The sequence below is a fragment of the Equus quagga genome, chromosome 14 (assembly GCF_021613505.1).
Source record: "Equus quagga isolate Etosha38 chromosome 14, UCLA_HA_Equagga_1.0, whole genome shotgun sequence".
Taxonomy (NCBI): Eukaryota; Metazoa; Chordata; class Mammalia; order Perissodactyla; family Equidae; genus Equus; species Equus quagga.
The window spans coordinates 52476720-52498306 of record NC_060280.1 but is presented as its reverse complement, the minus strand read 5'-3'; the positions used below and the strand labels follow the sequence as shown (position 1 = coordinate 52498306).

General features: G+C 38.1%; 1 protein-coding gene across 1 annotated transcript in view; it reads left to right on the top strand.

Annotated features, from left to right (window-relative positions):
* MMP20 (matrix metallopeptidase 20) overlaps positions 1-21349 on the top strand; it is a 45717-nt gene extending 24368 nt beyond the window's left edge. The window contains exons 7-10 of the mRNA XM_046638192.1: positions 5559-5695; positions 6700-6856; positions 19887-19990; positions 21033-21349. Of these exons, the coding sequence (XP_046494148.1) occupies positions 5559-5695; positions 6700-6856; positions 19887-19990; positions 21033-21133 (499 nt within the window). The 3' untranslated portion in view covers positions 21134-21349. The remainder of the gene's footprint in view (positions 1-5558; positions 5696-6699; positions 6857-19886; positions 19991-21032) is intronic.
* The last annotated feature ends 238 nt before the right edge of the window (positions 21350-21587 follow it).

Here is a 21587-nt window from a genome sequence, read left to right as displayed (position 1 = left end):
TGGAAAAGGAAGAGTCAAAGATAGAAGCATCATTCACATAGACAGGAAAATCAAAAAGATTTGTTGGACACATGAAGAAACAGTCAGTGTTAGATGTGTCAGATTTAAGGTGATAACAATTCTAGTGGAGTTTTATAGAAATAAGCTAGTGCTCAGGGGAGAGGTCACAAGTGGAGGTGTCATAGGTATGGAATCTCCCACATGGAGGAGGCAGTTAAAGACTTGAAAACCAACTACAACAATAAATAAATCAGGGAGAATAAGATTCCTTTTTTTTAAACAATCAGTAGTGGAAAATGCTGCCAAGGTCACCCAACTGAGGACTGAAGAAGGACTGACTGGCCAAGATAATTAAAGAATGTAGTTTCAGTGGAGTAGTGAGAAAAGAATCCAGATCATGTGGAGTGAAAAAGCAAATGGCGGGAAGCAAATGGAGATGGTAGCTATAGATCATTCATTTGAGAATCTTGTTAATAACAAAGGGAGGTAAGTTAAGATAATAGCTGGAAGAGGCAGCAGTGTCGACTGAGGATTTTTCAAGATAGGAAATATCTGGGTGTGTTTGAAGACCTTGAAAAGGAACCAATAGAGAAAGAAATGCAAAGCACTATGGGAAGGAGGGCCAAAAAAATCAGTAACCACTACTATTAGGTATGACGTTTGGAATTTAGCCTTTCCCAGGGTTCCATGGGCTTGAGGAAAGCCCGCACAACTGAAGAGGAAGAGTTCCTCCTTCGCAGTCTCCTTGGGGAGTGTCTTTTTCTGGCTATAAGGTTGCATCATTGAAAACCAACAAATGACATTGTAATTTACTTAGACTGACTCTCTATTATGTTTTAAGAATTCAGATAAAGAGGCAGAAAGTGTACTAAGATCCCTGACTCATTGTCATTTCTTCTGAACGCCCTCCTTCCGTCTAAGGACGGGGCCTTTTACATCTTCGCAGGTTATGGCTTATAAATATGGATCCCCATAGGCTCTTCAGATGGGTATAAATACTTAATTCAAGGACACTGTGCACAGCTTTGACTATTTTTAACTACTGTTTACACATGGGTTTTTAATTTTATAAGCTGTATTTTTCTTGGCCTCAGTGAGATGAATGCTGCATGTTTGATTTCTTGGCTTCTAAAGCCGAAATAAGCAGCCCTTCTGATACAAGCAGCCCTAGTTAGTGGTCCCCCCAAATGAATGTCTTCTCAGACAATAACATGATAGTTTGTACCTCAAAGTTTCTAGTGACAAAAATTTTGTATCAGTGAGATAAATTTAGTAGGAAACTTAGCTCCATTGGTAAACTCCGCTTAAGTTTTGCATATTATCAATTAATAAATTTGTAAGATGAAAATATATCTTTTTTAAGTATCTACAAATAATTGTAAGAGTAGTCCAAGATTTATAAAATACTTTCCTATGCATTATCTATGCATTATCTCAATTGAACCCTTGAAGTATTAGCACAGATATTATTATTATTCTCTTATTTGACAGAAGGAAATTGAATCTCAGAAAAATTGACTCATATGAGGTCACATATCCAATGATAAAACAAAGTCTCAAGCATCCCTTGCTTCTCTGACTGCACTGCATTGCCCAATATCAGAAAAGATGAGTACCAATTCAAACTGTGAGCCACAAAAGATAGAAAGAAGAAAGACACCTCTACCCCTTGAAACTAGGGAAAGGATGACAGAGAAGACGAGAGTCAAGGAGAGTAAGGGATTGAAGAGGATGGAAAATGAAGGTTCCCATTCAGCTCGAGCTGAATTACCTTGACAGCCCAGCAAAAAGGAGATGAAGGCACTTACTGAAAATGAAAGACTAATAGGATGGGCTTTGGTAGGTGGGGAGTAGAGATGGCTGAGTATAACAAAAAAAGAACAAAGGTCCAACAAACATAGATTTAGTCCCTATTGTGCCAGGCGCCAAGCTACACCCGAGGATAAAAAGATGAATAATAGAGGACCCTGCCCCAAGGAACTCACCAGACTGGCAAAGAGTGAATGTTACCAGTGACTTAATCGCTAACTTGATGGATTAGTTGCTGTTCTTTAGTAAGAGGGAAAGAAAATTTCAGAGAATAAGAAAATCGATGATCAAATAAGTTCCACTCAACCCTCTGGCACCCATTTTATCTAGCCAACAAGTATTTATTGAGCCCTGACCATGTGCCAGGCATGGCATTGGCTCTTGGGTACACAGAAGTCAACAGTGCAGTAAATATCTAATCAGCAGGTCTATAATATCAACAAGCTCCATTGTTTTGCCCTCCTTATCAAATATCTGATTACAGACTACTGATGTGATCTGTTTATCTGTTTTCATTACCAGTTTCAATACATCTTGCAGCTATTCTTTTCCAACAAGCTCATAGATATTTTTTGGGTTTTTTTTTTTTGCTTCTATTTTAAATCCCTTTACAGATGTACTGGGAGTTACTTGCTATACTCTTTTTTTGTCAATTTTAATTCATTTATTATTATAATCTATAGCTCTAAGGTCGTAAGTTCTCTGAGTATGTGTTCTCTTGCTCTGTTACACACCAGACATAATTTTTCTTCAATAGCATATTGAAAATTTTCATGATTACAAATTCTGTTGGAATTTGTGATACTTTACATAAGTGATGGGTAGTGTTTATTTCTACCTTATGCATACAGTGTATACAGTGTACACACTATAATATGTCACAACAGTGTTTACACCAGGGTTTCTTAACTTTGGCACCACTGATATTCTGAGCCAGTCTTTGTTGTGTTGGGCTGTCCCCCGCATTGTAGGATGTTTAGCAGCATCCTTGACCTCTACCCATTAGACTCCAATAGCATTGCCCACTCCCAGTTGTGACAACCAAAATTGTCACCAGACCTTGCAGAATGTACCCCAGGGCACAAAATCACTCTTGATTTAGAATGACGACTCTACTTCAATTTAGTCCTCACGATATCCACAATGTCCTAAATCAAGGTTTGTTTAGTAAGGAATTTAAGGTTCTGCTATCTGTGAAAAGTTCCAGAGGTACATTTTCAGTTTGCCTGCACTTTTAATAACTACACTTTACCACCTTTCATATTGAATCATTCGGGACATCAGTGTACTGTCACTTCAAATGAAAGGAAGGGTTTAATTTTGCCTAGAGTCATTTTGCTGATTTTTTAGCGAGAAATGAAAGAAAATTATCCTAGCTTTAGGGTGCCCAAGGAGAAAGCAGCTGGAAGTCAGCTGTACCTTATCAGAGATGTAATTCAGACAGAGCCTAGTTATCATGGGAGGATGTGTCTGCTCCTCCTTTTACCTGCTTTCCTCACTTCCTTGTCCCCACCATTAAAATCCCCTGAAATGCACACTTTGTGCCTTAGTAAGCAAATAGCATAGTGACATGAACACAGTCCATATTTCAGAACTAACTGTTGAACTGAATTAATTGGAAAACACTTGCTTCTTGGGTTCCTTATCAGATTCCCAATTAATCCGTTGTTTTACGCTCCTGATCAAAGATAAGATTAAGGGCTGCTGATGTGATCTGATTATCTATTTTCATTGCCCAATTCTTCTGGATACCCAAACCTGTGCTCATTTTGTGGTGGTGGAGAGAAAGGAGAGGGGGAAAGCAGTCCCTCTTGCCTTCAGAAAAGGCTAGGTCTGACTGGACAAGGGGTCAAGTTATAAACAAAGACCAGAGATCACAAGGCTGAGAATGAGCCAGTAGGTAAAATACTATGGTATGTGCTGAAAATCCAGACAGCTGGAGTCTAATGCTCCTCTGTCTGCCTCTAACTACCAAAGAAGCTTTGGGCCCATCAGCTTTTCTGGGTCTCAGTTTTTCATCTGTTCATACATATGTCCTAAATAAGATTGTGATGTCTGGGGCCCGGGGTGAGGCAGTGAACCCTAAATGGACTCCTGCCACCCTGTGTGTTATCTATTGTGGGTGCCCAGTCGGTGGGTAGTTAAGGCCTAGGCAAATAACTTTTTAAATGAACGGTATCTAGCCATATGGCACTTTACAGTGCATTACCTCATTTGATCTTTCATATGCATTATCTCATTTGGTCCTCATAATGATCTCATGAGATATGCTAGGCATTATTATATGCACTTAAGAGATGATGAAACTGAGGCTCAGAGATGCTGGTCAGCAGTGGAGGTGAAACTCTAGCCTACGTCTTCTAAAATACAATGGGCTTTTCCTGCTGCATCATCATGCTGCTTAGGAAACATGAAGAAATATTTCTCTCTTCTCAGCAGAGTTCTCTTTTAGATTTCATCATCAGCTTAAATTGCCTCACTGGGACACCTTCACCAAATCTCTAAATGCAACGGGATATCCCTCCTGTGGGGTATGCTCTGTGTTCACAGAGCATTCTGAGCTGCATTCTCTGTAACACTAACCACTCGGAATTATAATTGCCTAATCACCCATCTGTCTCTACTACTAGATCAAAAGCTTCTCGAGGGCAGGGCCTGGGTTCTGTTCAGTGTTTCATCCTGGAGGTCTACCCCAGTGCCTGCTGATAGGTGCTCCATAAATATTTGTTAAATTAACCGAATAGAAAAACTCAATGTAGGATTTGAGGAGTTTCTACACTAACTACACAGAAAATTAAATTTCAAAACTTCACTACAGTTTCCCCTTCCACAATTTTATGTATTGATTCTAGCTTCTGTGGAGTCAAGTAAACTAATCATATTTTACAAAAATGATTTTCTTCTCCAAAATTCAAAATGACCACATTGATATTCAAAGTTTCAGCCCAGTACCCTCGTGTATACTGCCACAATTTTACGGAAATAATATAGGATAAGTGGATGGATGAGTTGTTAAACCTTAAGCTAATTTGCGTCTACCAGATTTTCTGTTAACTAGCCATCAGGTTCAAAGACACAAACAATTCCGATAGATGCGTATATAGGCAACATGATTATTTATAATTGTTAATGTTTTTGCTTTTTTTACTGGGAATAATTAGCGCTTCCCAACACAAAGTTTGGGTTCATTTATATAATACTCATAGTGTTCACTTGGATCATATTTATGTTCATGAGATTTTAATTTTTGAAAGATCAGAATAGGAAAGGGAAATTTGTATTAATTGACATTTGGAATAGGAAGGTGCATAGCTTAAGTGTGTACATCATTGATGTTATTTCCTTGTCATATTCGTCCATGTTTTGAACATCCTTAAACAAATGAAGGAAAGAGGATTGCAGAGATACTAAGAAAATGAAAAGAGAGTCCACGACTAGAAGGACCCACAACTAAGATATACAACTATGTACAGGGGGGATTTGGGGAGATAAAGCAGAAAAAAAAGAAGATTGGCAACAGTTGTTAGCTCAAGTGCCAATCTTTAAAAAAAAAAGGAAGAAGAAGAAGAAAATAAAAAGACAGAAGTTGTTTACTGAGGTCAAAAAACATGTTCTCCTTAAAAACAAGACAAGGGCAAGTGGCATTCAGCAATGGCTTCTGAAGTGTGGCTTGCAGTACAGTTCAGTCCAAGTTCAATTAAAGATCTAAATCAACCTTTGATCTTGATTTCTTTTGGATTGCCCAATAGGATTTTCTGGCGTCGGCAGATTCACTTGGCGGCAGGGATCCGGCCCAGCATGATTACCAGCTCCTTCCCCCAGCTTATGTCTAACGTGGATGCAGCTTACGAAGTGGCTGACAGGGGCACTGCTTACTTCTTTAAAGGTACCCCACAGATTTCCCAAAGAAAGAAATGGCAGGGGGCAGTGCCCTCTGTGTTTGGAACATCCAGTGCTAACAGCGTTTGTTGAGTGATCATGGAGTGTGTTCCGGTCACTCCTCCTCAGGTTGGGTATGAAATGCCACTCAATGGTATTATAACAATGACAGGAATGACGATGACTATCAAACTGTTCTCAGAGCCAAAGCTTTAACCTAGTGAGAAACTGCCAAGTCTCAGTGGCCGGGGAGCTAGAAACCTGGTTCCTGACCCCAGGACCTCTGCTCAGAGTGACATGACATACCCCACGGAGAGCCTTTAATTAAAAAAGCCAATATGGAACCCAATGAGGAGAACAATACCTTTGCTGCTATGCCATGCTCAGAAGCAATGGGGAATGGAGAGATACCTGTGATTCCAGAAGGTAGCACACACAATATCAATCTCTAGCTCCAGCCCTTTACTGCCTGAGTGACTTTGGGAAGTTACCTAACTGTTCTGAGCCTTCATTTCTTCCTGTGCAAAATAATTATAGTAATATCAATCTTGAAGATGTGACAATGGCTAGCCAATGGGAGTTATCCAATAAGTGGTAACTATCAGTTTTAGCTTATATTTTCTTGATCCTAAGGGATAAGAATAGAAGGCTAGTTTGCCAATATAAGTTAAGAATCATAGCATTTGCAAGTCACTTGCCCCCGTCTCTCACAGATATATGAGACTTAAATGAAATTATAAATGAAAAGCTATCTTGAAAATATTGTGTTAAGATACAATTGTATCAACATTATTCATTTCTGTAGGTATCACAAGGGATTTTTGCCTTTAGGACAAACTTTAAGTCTTTCACTGAATTGAATAGTTAGAGGCTTATATCTCTTATTGGGTTATAGCCATGGCAAATACCCCAGAAACTAGCCCCAGTTATGATCCTGCCTAGAAATCCTCATGAGTGAAGTGCATCACTAAGTGGTACAGAGTTTTTGTAAACTTTAATTTCCGTTTTCAGGCCCCCACTACTGGATAACACGAGGATTTCAAATACAAGGTCCTCCTCGGACTATTTATGACTTTGGGTTCCCAAGGTATGTGCAACGAATAGATGCTGCTGTCCATCTCAAGGATGCACAGAAGACTCTTTTCTTTGTGGGAGATGAATACTACAGGTATGCTTTTCTCCTTTTGATTGTTCAAATGCATTCAATGGGAAGGAAAAAAGCTTTTGCAGAATGAATGAAAGGCAAGTTTGCAATAGCCCATTGACTCTTCTTGGTCACTGGGGTGCCATTTACTCTTGGTTGACACTGTCTTCAAGATATGGAACTGTCCAAATGATAAGTGAAACATTCCTTCATTAGTCCCATTCTTTGGTGTCTGGGACCAAACATCCCGACCTTTCAATGCACTTAGTAACTGAACATCTAGTGGCCCAAAAGAGTGGATACAGCATCCCCAAATACATAACTACCCACTTGGAATGCCTGAGGGGAGAACTGACTCCCTGTTATGTGAGTACCAATGCATTCCTGAATACTCTGTGATTTTGTGCCAAATGGATGTGATCACGACTATGGGGCTCTTTGAAGGAAAGTTCTGCTGAAAGGAAAAGGCATTATTGCTAATTCCTTTTATCCAACCTAGGACATGAAGATACTTCTTATGCAAAGTGGATCATGTATAATTTCCATGCCTGTCTTGCAGAGGGTTATTGTAAGCAGATCTGAGTAAGGTGTCATCTGTCATCTAATCACTGCACATGGGGTCACACTTCATCTCACCTACTGGGTTTCTATCCTTAATTGACTCATGTTGAAGAATGAGTGCAGCTCTTTGCCAAGCTCTGCTTCTGCATACCTCCTCTTTATTCTCACTTCTCACTTTGGCATTGTTTGTTTCGCTGAACTTCAAAAGAAGGAAGCAAAAACAGATTGTAAGCAGGTGACAATGCTAAACACTTGAGGCCCATGATAGGGTCTAGTTGGAAGCAGGAGAGCACCCAACTTTAGTCCAAGGTTTCCATTTTATTTTATATCATCTATTTTTAGCAACCATTTCTGTGGCATAAAAGAAATTTATAAATAAATATTTTCCTCTTCTTCCACCTGACTGATATTATCTCCCAATTTGGCACTGAGACAGTAAAGAAACTGGAACGTAGATATATTTCATGAAAAGGAAAATTTATTTTATAAAAATGAATGCCAAACAAACGTTGACTCTTCTGGGCCACTGAGAGCCCTAGTAGCATTGCTCACAGTATCATGTGGTGTCATGAGCTGTCACTTTCAGTGCAATGTTTAAACCACTAAGCCAGCTATTTTTCTTTTAGATCTTGCTTTCTGAAACTGTGATAGTAATTCATTTATTAAGCCCCTAATATCTGCTGGACAGATTCTCCAAAGTCTTTCTTAAGATAAGGTGGCTGTAATCACAATGCTGATATATGGGAAGACACATATTAAGAAACCTAATTCCCGTCGTGGATTTTCATTTCAAAGAATGAGATCAAGAGATGCATGTATGAGCATGCGTGTGGGAGTGTGAGGGCATTTATGTTATGATTATGCAGATAATTTGCCAAAGCTTGTTCACAGCCTCATTCTCGTTGGGGGGATTATCCACTCTCCTGTTATTTCTCTTCTCCATTTATCGTCTGATCTTTGGACTAATCTACACCCACCAGCACCCACAGTAAAGCATGCACCTCCACCCAGGCAGGATTGAGTCTTAACAGCTGACACAAGAGGCCTGATGAAAGTTTAAAATTTTCCGTAAATTTAAGGTTGAGGAGAAAGAGGGTCTCTGATTTTGATGATACCTGATGCCCCCTCAGGAAATAATACGGAACCTTTCTAACTGGGCCTTTGTGAGTGTCTATTAAGGAAATGTCTTTAGTAATCTAGAAAAAAATGAACCATTAAAAAGTTGGTCTAAGGTATGAACTCGAATGTTAAAGAGCTCGTTTTGCTGGTAAGGGAAGGAAATTGTGGTAGGCATTTTTAACATTAACCTTCTCCGGTATTGAGAGTATAAAGTGAGATAATGCATGTAGACACCTGTTCCTGGCCCATAGTTGAGTACATTCAAAAAAGGTAACGGTTCAGGATTAGAAGGAATTTAAGTGCTAATTAACAAATAACTGCTTTAAAAGCTGTGATAATTAACAAATGATTGCTTGAATATTCCTCTGAGCAGCAATGCAGTCAAAGAGGGGATCAAAGGGAATTTCCTTTCTAAATACTGAAGGGTTCTGACATTGCACTGAAATTACTCCTTTTGGCAAAACATAGGCAATCCTTTCAGCAATGACAGTCTTCTACACACTCCAACACACATCGGCTTATTCACGAAGGAATAAAACAGACAACCTTTACCTACAGCTCAAAAGCTCAGAAAAAGCTCTTGTATCAGCTCTGTTAAAAACTCGCCTCTGAATTCTACCCATTTTGTTTAGCAGGGCCTCATGTATATGACATATTATTGTCATGTAAAGCCCTGTATTGGTTAAAAATTGTGCTCAGCTACTAGTAACAGAGACCCCAAAATAATTGTGGCTTAAACACATAAGAGTCTGTTTTTCTCATATATGTAAATGTCTGAAGTTTAACAGATTTAGGGCTGGTAAGGTGGGCCCACGGTCATTAGGGACCCAAGCTTCTTCTGACCCTTTGCTCCACTATTAACAGGTAGCTTCCACTCTCATGGTTGCCACCAGATTAGAGGTGACCAGTGAAGCTTCAGTCATTACATTCCTGTTCTAAACAGGAAGAAGGGGGAAGCTGGGAGGAAAAGGCAGAGGAGACAAATGAGTTTTACAGGTAAAGCACATTGCCACACTCAAAAATATAGAAGACGAAGAATTTACTATGTTGACACCCATTGACAGTGTCTTAGGACTTATTTCCCTCAGTCCTTCCTCAGGTTCTTCTTTGGTCCCCATGCTTGTTCAGTCTGTGACACCAATAATGTGCCAAGGGAAGAAAAGTCTCTGCATATGCTTGCTGTCAGGGAAATTCTCCAGGAACTTCTAGTGTTTGGGACCAGGTTTAGTAAATGATGCCATGAGGAAACTGTGGAGTGGAACTTCCTCCACTGAGGACTGAGGGTTGCTTGGGGCCAGGTTGGTTTAGGCTCTAAGAGTGAGAACACACATGTCAGCGTGGTAATAACTTAGAAGGGAGCTACCCACAGACAACCACAAAGTAAAACCTAAAAGGGGGTTCTACCATGCTGATGCCGTTACATGCTATGTCACGGGTTGACGTGCTGGTTAAACTTTGCCAAGTAGGGCTACTTCTCCACACATCCATTTGCTTTTATTCCTTCTTTCCTCTTTCTAGCAGGCTCCAATGATCCAGCCAGTTTTTCTTTCTTTACATTACTTCCACCACCTATAGCTAATTTCTCCCTTTAGATGTTAGCCCTTACCTACCAATAGAGCAGAGGCTACACCAAGAAGTTTCTGGGGAGTACCATCAACTCCATCATTCTTTGAGATGGTCGGTGTTTTCTGAACTTTATGTAAAGTGTCTTGCAAATCTGTAGGTTCCATTCCTAAGTCACTCTTTCTATACAGATAGACTGGAGGCATAAGTGATGCTAAGTAGGACACAATCTTCTGCATTCTTTCCTTCCTGGATGCCTCAGGAATACTGGAAATGGATTTATTTATTTAAAAATCTGATACTTAGTCACCACAGAAAAATAAATAAAAAGTAATAAAAATAAGAAAGATGAGTAGAGTTAAATATCTTGCTTTTTAATCTTACATTTTAAAAAATGCATTACCAAATCAGCACATTTAACCTACATATATTGGGCATGATAATGTATCAGGCTCTGTACTAGGACCTTGACCCTCAAGAGAAGAAAGGCATAGAGTTTGCTGTTTAAGGGTGTGGGCAGGAGTAAGAGAGTGCTAATCTCAACTCTAACAGCAACCACCTGGCAACCTGGATCACCTTTCTGTTTTAGTTTCATCTTGTTCCAAATGGGGACAGAAATAGCATCTACTTCACGGAGTTGTGGGAATGAATGAGAAAAATGTGAAATGCATGTTGTATAACAAGTACCCAATTCATGTTGGGTGCTATTAATGCCCTCAATAAGTCGTACAGTTGAGAGAACATATATAGATAAATAATTACGAGCAATCCAAGCGCCACAAATCCCCTGACAGAAGATTGCACAGGGATCAGTGGGGCAAAACAAACAAAAAATAGTCAGCTCTAGCAAAGGTATCAGGAAAGAATTCTTAGAGGAAGCCATGAGTGAGCTTCATTTTGAGAGTCGTGTAGGAGTTTCCCAGGCAGGAGGCGGGAGGGGCGGGGGTGGCTTCCAGGCAGAGAGAGCAGATGAAGCAAAGGCACTGATGCATGAAATAGCCTGTGTATATGGGAAAAACCTCAAGCAGTTTGGTATGACTAAAACACAGGCTAAAATAAGCAATGTGACTCAAGGATAAGCAGGGTGTAGATCACGGAGGGCCTGTGCTTCTCTAGGGAAATCAGTATTTATTACACAGAAAAGAAGGATATCTTGAAGCATCTTCAATAAGGGAGTAAGCCAAAAGATTTGTGTTACAAAAATAGCACTCTGGCAGCACTGTGACTGGATTAGACAGACGGGACCAGACTGGCAGTCAGCTCAACCAGTTAGGCCAGAAGGGAGTGGGAAATGAATTCAAAATGCTCCAAGAAAAAACCATTTTTCAAACATGAAGGCAAAATAAAGACATTCCCAGATAAACAAAACCAAGAGCATTTGTTGCTAGTACATCTGCCTTATAAGAAATACTAAAGGAAGTTCTTCAGACTGAACACAAGTGAGCCCAGACAATAATTTTCATCCACATAAAAAAACAAAGAGCACTAGTATATGTAATTACGTAGTTATAGGAAAAATAGTATAAATGTATATATCTTCTCCTGTTTTCTCTTAACTAATTGAAAAATTAACTGTATGTTGTGGCTGGCCTGGTGCTGTAGTAGTTAAGTTTGCACAGCTTCAGCAGCCCAGGGTTCGCAGGTTTGGATCCTGGGGATAGACCTAGCACTACTCATCAAGCCATGCTGTGGCAGCGTCCCATATAAAATAGAGGAAGATTGGCACAGACATTAGCTCAGGGCAATCTTCCTCACAAAAGAAAAAAAATTAACTGTGTAAAACAATATATATATAATTGTATTTTGGGCCTATAATATATAGAAATATAATATATTTATCAATAACAGCACAAAGGAGGTTGGTGAGAGAAAACAAACTTTAGATTCAAAGATACAAAAAGATTGAAAGTAAAAGGGTGGGAAAAAAATATATATGTAATGCAAACAGCAACCATAAGAAAGCTAACGTGGCTATACTAATATTAGGCAAAAGACTTTAAAATAAAAAATGTAACTAGAGATAGAGAGGGACATTTTATAGGGTCAATAAAAGGGTCAATCTACCAGGAAGATGTACAATTATAAACAAACATGAAGCTAACAACAGAGCCCCAAAATGCCTGAAGGAAAAACTGACAAAAATGAAGAGAGAAAACAACAATTAAATAATAATAGTTGGAGACTTCAATAATGGAAAGAACAACTATGCGACAAGATGAATAGGGAAAGAAGACTTGAACAGCACTATAAACTAACTAGACCTAACAGACATCTATAGACCACTTCACTCACAAAAACAGAGTACACATTCTTCTCAAGTGCGTGTGGAACATTCTTCAGGATAGACGATATGTTAGGCTACAACACAAGTCTCAATAAATTTAAAACAATTGAAATCATACAAAAGATCTCCTCTGATCACGAAGGAATAAAGCCAGAAATCAATACCAGAAGGAAAACTGGAAAATTTATAAATATGTGAAAATTAAATAATATACTCTTAAACAACCAATGGATCAAAGAGGAAATTACAAGGAAAATTAGAAAATACTTAGAGACGAATGAAAATGAAAATACAACATACCAGATCTTGTGGATGCAGTGAAGGCAGTGCTCGAAGGGAAATTTATAGCTATAAATGCCCATATGGAAAAAGAAGAAAAATCTAATACAAATATCAACTTATTATGTTATATATCTGAATATATATATATATATATATATCTCGAATCAATAACCTAACCTTCCACCTTAAGACACTGGGGAAAAAAAAGAGCAAATTAAACCAAAGGCAAGCAGAAAGATGGAAATAATAAAGATTACAGTGGAAATAAATGAAGTAGATAGTATAGAAGCAATTTGAGAAAAATCAACAATACTAAATTTGGTTATTTGAAAAGATCAACAAAATTGACAAATTTCTCATTAGATTGACTTAGTAAAAAAGAGAAGACTCAAGTTACTAAAATCAGAAAGGAAAGAGAGAACATCATTATCAATCTTTCAGAAATAAAATAGATTATAAAGGAATACTATGAATAATTGTATGCCAATAAATTAGATAACTCAGGTGAAATGGACAAATTCCTAGAAAGATACAAGTTGATGAAAGTGAGTCAAAAAGAAATAGTCTGAATAGACCTATAACAAGTGAAGAGATTTAATTCATAATCAAAAAATTATCCACAAAGAAAATCCCAACCTTAGATGCTTCACTGGTGAATTCTACTAAAACATTTAAAGAAGAATTCATCCCAATTTTCCACAAATTCCTCCAAAAAATAGAAGAGGAGGGAACACTTCCCAAATAGTTGTATGAGGCCAGCATTGCTCTGATACCAAAACCTGACAAAGACATCACAAGAAAATAAAGCATCAAACCAATATCTGTTGTGAATATGGATGCAAAAATCCTCCAAAAAATACTAGCAAACCAATTCAGCACCATATAACAAGAATTACACAGCATCACCAAGTGGGATTTTTCCCAGGAATGCAAGTCTGGTTTAACATCTGAAAATCAATTAATGTAATACATCATATCAAGAGAATAAAGAACAAAAACCATATGCTCATCTCAATAGATGCAGAAAAAGCCTGTGACAAAATCCAACACTATTGCATGATAAAAATACTCAACAAAGTAGGGATGGAAGGAAACTTTCTCAACCTGATAAAAGGCATCTATGAAAACCCGCACATATCAGCTTGTAAGACTGGATGCTTTCCCCCTAAAATCAGGAATAAAACAAAAACTTCCACTCTTGACACTTTTATTCACCCTGTACTGGAAGTTCTAGCTAGGGCAATTAAGCAAGAATGAATGGAGTAAAAATCATCCAGATTGGAAAGAAAGTAAAAATATCTTTATTTGCAAGGCACATAATCTTTTACATAGAAAAACCTATGAAGTCCTTTAAAGAAACTGTAAGAACTAATAAATGAATTTAGCAAGTTTGCAGAGTATAAGTTCAATATGCAAAAGTCAATTGTATTTCTATACACTTCAATGAACAATCTGAAAATGAAATTAAGAAAACAATTCCACTTACAATATCATCAAAAAATATTTAGAAAGAAATTTAACAAAAGAAGAGGAAAACTTACAACCTGAAAACTATAAAACATCACTGAAAGAAATTAAACAAGATCTAAACAGAAAGATATCTCATGTTCATGGTTTGGAAGCCTTAATATTTTTAAGATGGCAGTACTCCCCAAATTGATCTACAGATTCAACACAATCCCTCTCAAAATACCACTGGCTTCTTTGTAGAAATTGTCAAGCTGACCTTTAAACTCTTAAAAATATGGAAACTCGTAGGTCCTAGAATAGCCAAAATATCTTGAAAAAGATTAACCAACTTGGAGGACTTAAGACTTCTTGATTTCAAAACTTACTACAAGGGCTGGCCCCATAGCATAGTGGTTAAGTTCCATGTGCTCCACTTCGCTGGCCTGGGTTCATGGGTTCAGATCCCAGGTGTGGACCTACACCACTTGTCAGCCATGCTGTGGTGGCAACCCACATATAAAAATACAGGAAAATTGGCATAGGTGTTAGCTCAGGGCTAATCTTCCTCAGCAAAAAATAAATAAATAAAACACTATAAAGCAACAATAGTCAAGACAATATGACACTACCATGAGGACAGAGATATAGATCAATGGAATAAAATTGACAGTCCAGAAATAAACCCATATATCTATGGTCTGTTGATTTTTGACAAGGATACTAAGGCCATTCAACGGGGAAAGAATAAAATTAACAATTAAAGGATTAAATAGGAGTTCCATTTTGTACATGTGGAGTTTGACGTGCTGGTGGGACCCAAGAATGGGAATGTCCAGAAAAGAGTTGGATATACAGGTCTTAAACTCAGAGAACTCAGCCTAGAGAGATAAATTTAGATTTTACCATATAATCAGGTGGTAATTGAGGCCATTGATATTTTTCCACGTTGTTACAAATTCCTTGTTCCAGAGTCTTCTCACAATTATTTTCCTCATGGGCTCCCAGTTCCTGATTCTTATCTGGGATAGTACGCCACATCTTCTCATTCTTCTCACTTCTCTTCAATCCTGACCACTCTCCCCTCTGCCCTTTTCTAGTGTAGATCACAAAAACCCCTTCCTCCATGAAAGCCATGTGATGCCTGGCTAGAAGTGGATTATCAGCTTCAAAGGGGGTTCCAGATATCCATTTCCCTAGAAAGGCCTCATTGAAGAAACTTCCTGAAAACTTATATCTTAGGTATCTTACGAATAAATTCCCCTTTTTGCCATCCTTTTTCACATTCTGTTTAAGCCTCTTTTAGCAGACTCAGCTCCCCGTTCAGTACTTCAAAGGAGGCAGAATGGAATCATTTGTGCCGTTGACATATGATGGAAATCATCACAATCAAAACACCAGAAATCCCTAACAAATCTAAGTTCTGAGTGTAAAATTAAACAAAATGCAGGCACTTTACCAAAATAGTCCCCAAGACCTTAGATTACAAAGGTGAAGAGTAAGATAATATATCTGCAAAAGCACGTCAGATATCTATAGCACTGTGACACCACTAGTAAAGGTTAACTGTCAGCCATAATTTACTTAATATCTATACCCATTAATCAACAATAAACTATGAAACAAATGCCCATAAAGAAAACAAACAAAATTACAAGCCAATCATTTTTAGTTAGTATTTATGTTTCACAAATAAGACCTCTGTGATGAGAAAATGTATGCAATGATTTTAACAGGTACTAGTATATAGTATATTCACAGTAAAAATTTCTCTCTTTTCTTAATATTCAAATTTAGCTAAAATTTATTAATGGTTTACTATGTGTTAGGAATCATGCCGAGTACTTTTCTCATATTCTCTCATTTTCCCGTCTGCCTTCTCAACAATCTTGAGAAGTAGGTATTGCTATCTCCATTTCACAGTTAAACACGTCAAATCGCAGAGATTAAGTGATTAGGTCAAGGTCACACAGCTAAAAAATGATCCATCTGAGGGTGTATTTCATGTCCTCTGACTCCAAATCCAGAAGTTCTTCCCATCCACCACATATAGTCGTTCTTCATTCTCTTCACCATTTACATATTTATTTACTATCAATTAAAATACCCATCCCCATGATTCTCATCTTGTCATATAATTTCCTTTTCTTTTACCCTTGGTAAAATCCTCAACATACCAGTAGATCTTCTTAATGTTAATCGTTTCTGTGATTTGGTTCTCTGGTCCACCTCTTTTTAATCTCCAACATTCTCTAGCCCCCCCGTCTCCACCTCTTCTTAAGCTTGCCTATTACTGCAGAATGTTATCCTGAAATGTGTGTAAAGATTAGGTAAAGATTAAACTCCTTGATGTCTTGGGATCTCAGATCAAATCACAAAGTTCACTCAATCTCGTACGAGCCAGTCAGAGTAAATGCTTCTTGGAGCCAAAATAAACTACAAAGTCTTATGGATTGGGCTTGCCTGGGTGCCTACATGTGCCAGGCAGCAGTGTGTGTGTCTGTAAATTGTCTCTCATCCTCTTGACCACTGTTTTCCAGATAAGGAAACCAGGGCTCAGAGCTCAGAGCACTTTCCCCTGATCACAGAGCCAGCAGATAACAGTGAAAATTCAAGCTCAGAGCCATGTGACTGTTCATGTTATGCTTTTTGCTCAATAACAGAAATCCTCAAATATCTGTCCACAATCCAAGGGCTAGATCATCACAAAGTTTTTCACTAGTCCACACTAGTCCACACCAAAATGAGAACAACAGCACAATATTATAAATGTAGGAGGTGTGGTCTGTGTCAGTATAAAGACGTTATTGGCAAGAACTATTTTTTATTCTGCGATTATGTTCTTTCTGTGTTTTTGGTGTAAAACTTTCTTTTCTTTGTGAAATGATGATGAAAATAGGTGGTAATTTTTTGAGGGTTTGATGGTAATGTTCTTACTTGGTAAAATGAGAAGTAGGTAACCCTATATTAGTTTTTTAGGTCCTGTCTGCATCATGCCTACATAAAAGATCCAAATGAAATATTAACATGCTATCCGCTACTCCAAAATGTTGATTTGTGTGTCAGACTGATATTTTGAAATATCTTGATGTAGCGTTTGTTAAGAGTAATGTTCTTTGGAAAACAGTCGTAGGATAAAGGTTGGGAGGGCAGAGAGGGAGAGGCACTATTAAATACAGTCATACGATGCTAAACGATGGGGGTACATTCTGAGAAATGCATCATTTGGTGATTTCATCATTGTGCGAACATCATAGAGTGTACTTACAGAAACCTACATGGTATAGCCTACTACCCACCTAGGCTATATGGTGCCAATCTTATGGGACCAGTGTTGTATGTGCGGTCCATTGTTGACGTCGTTCTATGGTGCACATATATAAGTGCACTGTATACAAGTGGTGGAAGGGGTGGAGGAAAGAAACAGTGTTTTTACAGTTCTGCCAAGGATTTTGCCTAGGTTTTTATAAATATGACTGAGAATTAAAATTCTGAGCTGGATACTGCTTCTCTAAAATTTCTTCTAAAATTTTATTTACATATAGTATTATCACCTCTGTTATCTTCTGAATAGGTATATATAAGATTTTAGATGTCACCACCACCCACCTTAGTGAACTTATGGACAGATAAAAAGAGAAAAATTTCTTTTTCACATCTTTCTGTTGAATTAATAGTTATTTTCTCTTTAAAAGTTATTACTGTATTACTTAAACTGTCTCTATTCTCAAGAAAGAAGATCTTTGCTCTGTCTTTTCATACTTTCCAGACTTCCCCATCCAATTTATATATAATAGAAGCAGATCCCAACTTGTAATAGGTTTACCTATGAAGATTCTTCAGTCAAGCCATTTGTTTGAAACTGAAAACACATTTTGCCCTAAAACAGTATGAATGGTGATTAAGTTTTCACACTTATTCGTAAATGTGTGTTTAACATACACAAAGGTAAGGCATAGCTCTAATTTTAATAGCTAAGCTTCCTATCTTCTATTCAGAGCAGACAAAAGAGGATAAATACATGAAAGGCATTCCACCATTTTCCCTAAGCATAGGGTCAACATTAGGCAAAGAATTCAAAATAGGTCAGATTCTCTGCTGTCCTCCCCCTGTATCTCCCTCTATATCTACACTCACCAAAGGCCTCTTAGTCACTTTGTCTTTTCTTTTGCATCCTGCTCCCCAAATGTTTTAAGCTTTAGAATTATCTTCCTCACTCCCTGCAATCAAGGCTTTCATTTTCTTAATACAACTGTCTCAGGGAAGTAAGAGAAGAAAAACAGCTTAATGAACAAAGATTAACATGTAAGCAAGCTGCACTTCCATTTTTAATAAAGGACTCCAGATTTCAGCCTCTGCAACAAAGTGAATAAAAGAATCTAGGCCATGGTGGAGTCAATGTGCCTGGACTGTTTCTCTTTTTCTCCAGTTTTTCCTAACTCCACTCTTGACACCTTCCAATCACCCCTGCTAATACTGTACGGGTGCCCTGTCCCCACACTCTGTATTGGCACTTCTGATGAAGATGAAACACAATAAGTGATTTCCATTTTCATCTGTGCTCCAGTAACTCATCTAGTTCGGTTTTCCCCTTGGCTTACTGGAAGGTTCTAATGGTTCTCCTGGAAAGGGAGTTTGGGGGAGTTAGCTTCCCTTCTATCCTCAACACTCCATAAAGCAGCTCACCCTCTAGTCAGTTTCAGCCTAACTTCTTTCCCAGTGTTTGACTCCTGCTCAGTATCATGAGAGATCTGCCCCCTGACCTGTGTAGTCATAGCCACATGAGAGGCAGGAGAGGGTCCGTGTGATCTGTTGCCATAGGAAACTGCCCAGTGGCCGAGGCACCAGCAGACATTGTCTGACCTTTTGGTGGGAAAGGATCGGGTGTCCACCTTGGGAATGTACCCACTGGGAGCTCTGCTGATAAAGAAGGGACTTTCTCACACTTCAAATGAATTTTTCTTGAAGAGGGGAGAGTCTGCTTTGCCTACTTGCTGAACTCATACAAGTCATGCTGATTCATATAAGTCACAGGCTTTTTTACAAGGGGTAATTTAGATGACAAAGAGATGCATTAATCAGTCTTCAGAATTATCATTGCATGGTGGTTGCTGATCCAGAAAAAAATACCTAAACTACTATTCAGTCAGTTGTATAATCTTTCCAGGAAACAAAAGCGATTTAATTTACTTTAACTGATTTAAAAGTCAGAGGCTCATATTCCACATTTTCTCACTTCTTAAATCTATCTATTGACCATTCACATATTTGTTTATTCATCTGTTGTGCATTATTTGTTCAATCCGTCCTCCATGGGTACATGGCAAGAAACCCATGAATAAAAGCCCCAGTGAAGGGCTTGCAACTGGTGAGCCAAGAAATTTACACATGGAAAGAGAGAGAGAATAATTACAACAGTAAATACAGCACAAAAAATATACGTAGAGTTCCTTTTGAAAGATAATACATATTTTTTTAATTATAGGAACATGTTGCTATAATATAGAGAATAACTAATTCTAAGCAATATATCTAGCAGTTTTTTAAAGAGATTGTTTAGAGCAAATGACTTCCAAACTAGTAGTCCCAGAACCTCAGGACCCTGGGACAGCAGTGATAGAATGTGTATGTGTGTGTGTGTGTGTGTGTGTGTGACAGAAAGAGAGAGGGACAGAGACAGAGAGAGAAATTTAAAATAGGTCATAAGTCAGCCCTAGCTAAATATGATTGAGCAGCACAGCGCCATCTACAATCAATAAAAACCTCTTATTAATATTGTTTATGAAATGATACTTCCAGCTATGATGAACGAAAAAGGAAAATGGAAAAAGACTATCCAAAGAGTACTGAAGAGGAATTTTCAGGAGTTAATGGCCAAATAGATGCTGCTGTGGAATTGAACGGTGAGTGTTTCCACCAAAAACTTTCTTCGCGGCAATTATAACAAGAAATCTGGACTGTGCTTTAACATAACAGAAAATGGTTTTCCACATGGGAGTCCTTGATTCTTATTTTGGGTCCTGAGTCCCTTATAAATTTAGCGAACAAGATTAACCACTAGAAAGAATAAGTATAAAAAGTCTGCCATGGTTGTTCTCTCTTTGCAAATGAAAAGGTTTAAAAATGTAGCTTCAGTTCATTAGTCAATCACATCATAAAGTCCACCCAGGGCAAAATTACCCGTGTCATCTTTAAAATGCACATACTCTCAATCTTCTCAGTGCCTTTCCCCACTCCATCACCCAACACCTGAAAATTAACACATAGCTGGGAAAGTCGAATGGAAATGAACTGGGTTGAATAAATTTAATTGAATCTTTTGAATCAGTCAACACAGTTTTCCTGAATATATCGTATAGAGCTGGACACTGTTCAGAAATGCAAAGATAGTTCCAGATGTGGTCTCTGCTCTTGGAATGGTTAATATCTTTGGGAAATACCCCTCCATGTAACACAGATGAAATTAGTAACAAGCAAGACAATCTGTAATTTATATTGAATTCTGTGTTAGTCTTCATAATAATTGCAAGAAGTGATCTGAGAAAAAAAAAGATCAGAACTAGAATCAGTAGTTGGAAATTTCATGGTTTTGAAGAATGGCTAGAGGTTTGACTAGGGAAAGAAATGGGAAGGTGATTTCCAGGAGGGGACAGCCTGGGCAGAAGCATGAAACATAATTGAGCGTGAGCTGTTGGATGACCCCAAGGAGGATGCCGTACCCTGGTTAGGACAGAAAAATGAGAGATGATTGAGAAGTCAGAGATGTCAGATTCGAGGGCTTGGTGAGAGCTGTCACCAGAGGTAATAGAGGACTAGCTAACTGCCACCTGACAAATTCCAAATTCCCCTTTGACACCAGCTCAAGAAAGTTAAAATCACAATCCTCCCATTTATATACTTGCAAGTCATTTTCAGTAACCACAGTTTCAACTTTGTCTCTTTTAGGCTACATTTACTTCTTTTCAGGACCAAAAGCATACAAGTATGATACAGAGAAGGAAGATGTGGTTAGCGTGCTGAAATCTAGTTCCTGGATTGGTTGCTAAACAGAGAAGTCTAGTCTTTCCTAAGGAATGAAGATGTCTGCAAGCAGCTGGTAATTGGATCTTAAGGACTCAGGCAGAATGCAGGATAGGGATTCTTCCCATGGCCTTCAAGTTTAAGGACAATTTAGAGTTCACTGAAAATAATTATGCTTCTAAATTTTTTCACAGTTGTGGATTCAGAATTTTAATCCAAACGGGAAATTCCTATATGATCAACTTTACACAAAATCAGAATCGACACAATGCATTCTTCTGTTAGACACTCATTGTTTTTTTCTTACCTAATATATTGAAGCAAATTGATAAGTTAGGTTTTTATTTCTAGGAAGAAGCCTACTTGTGGATTCCCTGACATATATTATAATTCTTTTAATAGGAAATGTCGTTACTTTACAAACTATAATTATTCTTTACAAGTGCTGGCTTTTGTGGCCTTAACATTTGTTATGATGAA